Raw genomic sequence first — 7,260 nt, forward strand, 5'->3', positions numbered from 1 at the left:
CTGGAATAGTGACTAAACATTTTAATGCTCTTCTGCTGTACCATGTGTAACCAATAAGGTTATCGATAATACTAATCAAAATTAGCGTTCATTGGGTGTGCCAGCTTGATATAGATGGGATCAGTTTCTCTCAGTTTCCAGTTTTTCTCAGTTTCCGCGGGTTATCAACTGAAGAAAAAAATGGTTTTAATAGTCAGCGCCTTAGCGAGTACTCAATTAATACAAAAGTAATTAAGGTTTTAACTTTACTATTTTGCCGAGTTCAGACCCCAAATATGTACGTTCATGGTAGAGCAAGTACATTTTCGACACTCATTCTATTTCTACTATTTGGCGAGGTCCAAGAGCTACTGAAACAGCTTGGGATAATTGTGCCATGTATAATGCAGACTTGCCGCTTAAAAAGACAGTTCAAAGGTAATTTGCGAAATTTAGTAATAGCATCTTAGAACTAAAGGATGCAGATCGCTCCAGTCAGCCATCCGAGGTTGATGAGGGCCGGTGAGACATTCTTGACGAAAGGCGGTTGACGAATAGGGTATGAACGGGCAAAAAGATGAACCGCAGTTATGCGTTCCTTGGTAGGTATTTTAAATCCATAGAATGTAATAAAAAATAGGGACTTTCGTGCTCCATAAACTGAGTAAAAAGCACAAGCTAACACGGTTTCTCATTGTCTTTTAATATCTCATTCGGCGCCGGATAGCACATACCCACAGTTACAGGTTTCTTCACAGAATTATTACGGATGACGAGAAACGATGTTGCCACACTGAAGGAAGTATTGAAAAATGGGTAGTTCCATCCATTTGGGACACCTGAACTAAGAGCTAAGCGAGACCCTCATCCGACAAAAAACCAATCTGCGTCTGGTGATATCGGAATGATTCTATAGATCAGCAAACTCTTGAAAGGAATCGGGATCTGTGTAGGGTTTAGTTGGATCGATTGATCGACATTATTTAACACCGAAAACCGAATAAACAAAATAAGGTCGTCATTTTTCACGGCAATACCCGGCAAAAATGGTAAAAATCGTTGAAGCCTTCCTGCAAAAGCTTGAATGGTACGTTATTTTACATTCAACTTATTCTTGAAACTTCACGTCAACGGGCTGCCACCATTTCGTATTAATTACCAATTTAATTCGTAACAGTAAATTTGATGGTTTCGGGAGTTGACTGCATGAGTTTTTCAACGTTGATTCAAGATGCTCTGATGAGAAGGAATACATTTTTTGAAAAATAAGGGAAGCCTGTGGAGGGTGACGGCGAATACAAAGATTACCTTGTTTTTAGAATAGAAGAGTAAAATGTCGCTTTTTTAGGTAAAACGTCATTTATTATGAAACTAGTAGATATTGAGTGAACAAATGTTTTATATAAATTTATCAATATTGTGCATTTTTTTTTTGCTTTTCTTCCTCTGGCTGACATGGCATTAGGTCAAGTGTTTATATGAGCAGATCCGCAGAACCAAGGGTGTCGGTTGAGAGATCAAAATACTTCCTTCATACGCATCGAAAACAACGTGATAACAGATTTAGACTATATTAGAACTAAGTTAAAAATACAGAGCACTTTCTTTTAGTAGAACAGAATTTCACTTAACTAAGGTAAAACAAATTTAAAGTTTCTTTTCACACATCTTTATATATTGGGTTAACGAAGAAATATTGACTGTTTTGCTAGCTAGATGGCTGGAAGGCTACATACCGCAGGTAATATGAGTTGCGTCAGGGCGGTATCGGCGTTATTTGAAAGCTTTAGTAGTAACAAAATATATTGAACTCTCGAAACGCCTTTGTTGAGACTTAAGATATATATAGAGCCTTGAATATGGGTAAGATTTTTGCAAAAATCAGGTATATTTTACAATTCCATTGCGATAGAGGTACAGATGTTGTCCGAACCTATAAAAAATTATACTGTTTGTAATAAACATAGGTTATTAGAAGAAACAGTATAAAATAGTTCTGTTGCTTTCGTCCTATATATATTGATGTAAAAGATGCTCCTCGTCATTATTACGTACAAATTATGTAAAAAGCTGGCAAAATTATTGCGAAAGCTGGGCGAGACCAATACGTGGCAATGGTATCGCCAGTTCATTAAGCATTCATTATCAAACGGTTCCAAGCAATTTAAGAAACCTGGATACCAGAAAAGCTCGATGTTTGAGTGGCACACGAATTGTGGCAGCAGATTTTACGCAATTGTATTTCCATCTGCAATTTTCTACAGAAACGCAACATTTTAAAACAACAACAAATTATGTTTAAAGCGTTTGATCGACCTAAAGCGTTTGATTAACACAAAAATGTATGTGCTCTACAACCTGTCGTAAAGGCCAGACTTTCCTTAAAGAAGGTGATGCTATGTGTTTAGTGGAATTGGAAAAGAATCGTGTAATATAAGTTGCCGCCACCTGGTCAAATAGTTAATCTGGGCCTCTAAAAACCAACGAAATGACAACAAGCTGTCGAAAAAAATCGATCAGAACTAGTGAACGGGAAAGGCGTTGTCTTCTACCATGACAATGTCCGACCACATACACATTTGGCCATTCAGCAAAAATTGAGAAAGCAATTGGATGGAAAATTTCAATGCATCCCCCGTGTATCCTGGATTTTGCGCCATTAGAGCATCATCCATTTCGATATTTGTATAACTTCAATAATGCGAATTTAGTCTCAATGGTAGGATGCAAGAATCACTTGTTACAACTTTTCCCCATAAACCACAGAAGTTCTGCAGAAATAAGAGAAAATCATTGATCATAATAATGCATATTTACCTTCGTAACAGTATTTCAAACTAAAAGAAAAATCGCTGTAATTTTGGCTTAAAGCGGTTAATACTTTTTCGACGACCCAATGTTAGAGTTGGCATTCTGTAAATGAGCGTAGCACATAATACAATATGTGATTATTAAACGAGTATATACTGATTTTTTCGCAAAAATATTTTTTATTTTGAAACAACTTCTTTTCTTCATAATTTTTCTAGTAAAATTTGAATAAAAAATGTTTATTGTATGATCTTGCGTAGATCACGTGATCTATGGAACATGTCTTCTTCAAATGTTCACGGATCTTACCCTACCGTTGCACGTGCTTACGTACATTATCATTAATTGACATCATATATAGATGGGCGAAACCTTTTACAATTTCTATCATTACTACAGGGTATGGTACTTCAAAAGATCGTTATCAATGATGATTTAGACTGCTGTCGTTTGTTTTTGCTATATCTTCATAGAGTATAGTTATCTACTTATATCTGTATATTACACATATTGGACTACTTTTCCAAATATCTATCTGTCAATCAGTGTAACTATACAGTCAAATATACTTGAACAATTATTGTGGTTTCTCTTACATTCTCTACCGTTCTCGTGAATGCGTCGTTTCAATCGCCTCCCCTGGTCTTTATATAGTCAGCGAATCTGGTGCTCCTTCATTGCAACTTATTCATTTGTAACGTTCCATCTGTCGCTATTGCTACTTTACGTAGATACGACTGTAACAGAAGTATAGCACTCTCGTATTTATATAATGGAGCAATAGTCGATCATACGAAGGCGCACTTTAAACATTTTTAGGATATGTTTTAGAATGAGTAAAGCCATATACTTTATTTTTCGTGTTTCAAACTCTTATTGAATAATCACAGATTCAGGGAAAGATAGCTTCATTTAATAACAACGCAAGCACATTCATCCAACGCTGTCTTCGACAGAAAAATCATTTGGTTGCCATCGTCAACCATCAACGTTGACACCACTTCTTTTGGGTTTTCTATTCTAAAGCGATTTGACAAAAGCGGTCAATATTTGGCCAAGAGTTTGAAAAGAAACATATTTATGAATGCTCAACTAAACTTACATAAATGGCATAGCAGAATGAAAGTATATAGTATATAATTATACGTAGTAATACGAAAATTGTTCTTTCAATTTTATTTTTATCTCCGTTCATTTTGTTAAACAAACAATAGTGTATGGTGTTCTTATTTGATTGAAAACAAAATCTTTTGTTCATTCGCAGTTGTTTGCTTAAGAATCGCTGAGTTATTTAAACTAATTTAGACAATGCTTTACTTAATCTAATAATCTAGTAGCCATTTTGACGTTATTGTGCTTAAAGACTAACCCGGACGCAAAAGGATCGTGTAACCCTTTAGGTTTCGAAATAAATTGAAGTAGGGAGTAAGTGCCCTAATATTGACCCTACCCTCCTTTTCTATAACAAACTCAGAAGAATTATACAATAGAACAATGCAAACAAGTTAGCAACTATACACAGGAAAAGTTTTTTGTTGCTTTTCACCTTTTTGTGCCATGCGCTTTTTCAGTCTTGAACAGTTGCAAATTATAAGTACCCGCATATAGTTTGGATTATCCCGAACTCTAAGGTGCTTTATATCCTTACTAGACAGAAATCAGTTAAAGTTTTAGTCTGTTTAAATAAAATGAAGTCCCTCGCCGTTTTGTTTTATCCTCTGCAGGAGATAGTTGTAGTGACACTGATACGTCATGCGTGTTCCCACTATAAACCCTTCAGTGATTGAGTTTTTCAACAACAATATAAAATTTCCAAACCTTCTAATATGAAAGCTTCGTAATTTTTCAGTATCTACACAACCGGCTAGCACAAAGTTACGAGTAAAGAATTAACAAAAAAAAATTCTTTCAAAGGAGAAATCTCTCAATTAAGGAGCTAATAAAAACGTTTTACACATTTTTTTACAAAAAACGTTTATCTACACAATTTCTAATCCTAATAATACAATTTGATACAACTTGTTGGAAGGAGCCGATAATAAACACGCTTCTTCAAAAACAGTCAATCAACATTTCTTGAAGCAAACCTATTATTTCACAATTAAGAATGAAATGTTTTTGCAAATTATCTAGTATTTAATAAAAATAATCCTAAACAAATCTTTGTTGGTTATTATTTTATGTATAGGATTGCTTAGCTGCTCATATTTTCGCTCAGTTGCTATAACCAATTAAGCCTTCGTTGCACTGCAAAGATTTGAGAGGATCGATACTAGCTGCCCTCCCCTTAATTTTAGAATCTGCTATTCACATAGGTTTAGTCTCAAGTTCTGTGGTGTTCAACGGTAACATTGACAGTTTTTGTGGGGTGCTCTCTATGCATATATTTTGAAAAACAACAGATAGGACGGTAACTCATTAGGAAGATCTCACTGATATATGTATAAGGATTTGTTGCGGAACTCGTAACCCAGCTATCTGTCGTGTAGTCTTTTGCAATAATAATGTTACAGATATTGCTCAAAGGTTTGTGTGGTATACTGACATTATGCAGGCGGCCATTCAGATTTGTTGTAGTAAATAATAGCGTCGCCATTGCCAATAAAATTTGTAATAAATGCCATTATAGCCGTGTAGGCTTCTAGGAACCTGCTTGAATTAATTTTTTTTGAGTTTTTTATGTTAGGTTTTTTCTGCTATCCTGCAATAGTGCTACTGACGTATTGAGACGGTATGCAAGATTTAAAAAAAACAGCCAATAGAATGGGAAAATGCAGCTTAATATAAAACAAAAATATCTTGTAATCGCATCGTGCTGTTATTGTTATCTTAACTTCGCCTAAACTTTATACGTTCTCCAAATGCACAATTAAGATCACAGTATAATGTCAAACTATTATAGATCACAACTGGCCTAATATTGCACAAACAATCGAAATAATATAAACCTTCCCCAAAATGCACACAAAACGGACATTCCTATTACATATTCACAACGCAATGTCCATGATTTGGACAGAAAAACATAATCCTGTATACGGGTCATTATTTTGTAGTGTTCAAGGCAGATTGTCTTGTCCATTATTAGCACAAATATAAAGTTCTACAAAAAAAGATGTCCATAAAGACCAACCTTACATATCTGTCTTTGTTCATTCGCTGGCGTTCGTTCTGCTCTACGTAAGTAGATAACATGTTCAATGCCCACGGCAACCTTTGTGAAGCCCGTCCAGTGCCAATAATCTGTAAGCAGGATTATTCCGGCCAAATGGGAATGTCATCCTCTTTAAGGATTTTTTTGGGTCTTTCATGCAAAATATAATTACGTATCAACCGATCAGTCGCCAATTAGACTGGCATCGAAATAAAAAACGGGTTCCGGTGTATCCCTTATGATTTGAGCGTGTGTGTATCTATGTGTTTCATGCAAGCGCCGGTTCTGCAATGGAAGTATCAGGTCTCTAGGTATAGGAGTTAAGAACCGAGTCCGTAGGAACGGTTCAGGTACTCTGATTTGGTCCTATATAAGAAATGCCATGAAACTATGACGGAACACAAGCCCTTATCTGATGCTGATGCGTCCATTCATTCCGTCAGCACTTATTTGGCTGATAGCTTTCCGTACTATCAATTGAACGAATGATATTGAGGTTATTAAGGCCAAAAGCATCGTTGAGCTACTTAGCACGTTTCTCCGAGATTCGGTGAACATTTTCCAATCATGCCTGAACTGAGTCAGTCACAAACTGCCACATCTTCATTGTACTGCAGCACCTGCAATGCACCCTTCAGTTCATGTTAGACTTTGAGAACACGATTTATACTATATACACCTCTTATACTGGACGGTCGTTGATGGCGTTGACTCGCGAGGATGGCTTCACATGCTTCCTTGCCAATCGCTTTACTTTGAACAAAACTGTGTTACTGTTCTGCCAAGATCCCTTCATCTGTCGATTAATGCAGGAGAGAACTTCGATTGATCACGATGACAAGCCATACATTGCTTTGATGAGCTCCAACCGCGATTTTAGTCCCTCTATCTGCTCAAGCCGCTCATCTCCGGGTTGAGAAGCTGGACTCTCTCCGTTAGGCCCAGTTTGTCCGTCTTCGGTTAGTGGATTCAACTCTTTGGATATTTCCGAGATCTCTTCGTTGGCTTCTTTAAGAGCTTGTTCTTCCTGTTTTAGCTCGCTGTCTACCCATTCGATGCGCTTCCCCAGAGCATTCATCTCACCTATAACGGGATGCAAAAAATAATCACAAATAATTTGATATCATCTACTAGGACAATAATAAGCCCCATAAAGCTCATCTACAAATTCTATGACATTAATTGCAGCATTTGGTAATTAGTTCTTCGTGAAGCAGAATCGTAGTTGTTCACGGATTTCAATGGGTGCAGTGTCTTGCATTAATAAAAATGATTAAAATGAAAACTCTTAGAGACATTCCATAGGTCTCTCTCTC

General features: G+C 36.4%; 1 protein-coding gene across 3 annotated transcripts in view; it reads right to left on the minus strand.

The window, feature by feature from the left end:
- Positions 1-2,943: 2,943 nt before the first annotated feature.
- LOC111268522 (uncharacterized) overlaps positions 2,944-7,260 on the minus strand; it is a 6,769-nt gene continuing 2,452 nt past the window's right edge. For 2 of the 3 annotated variants that reach the window (XM_086971724.1, XM_086971725.1), the window contains one exon: positions 2,944-7,027. In XM_086971724.1, coding sequence (XP_086827850.1) covers positions 6,774-7,027 — 254 coding nt within the window. In that variant the 3' untranslated portion in view covers positions 2,944-6,773. The remainder of the gene's footprint in view (positions 7,028-7,260) is intronic. The other variant, XR_002685272.2, reaches the window with a different exon arrangement.

The sequence above is a fragment of the Varroa jacobsoni genome, unplaced genomic scaffold (genome assembly GCF_002532875.2).
Source record: "Varroa jacobsoni isolate VJ856 unplaced genomic scaffold, vjacob_1.0 scaffold_1296, whole genome shotgun sequence".
Lineage (NCBI taxonomy): Eukaryota > Metazoa > Arthropoda > Arachnida > Mesostigmata > Varroidae > Varroa > Varroa jacobsoni.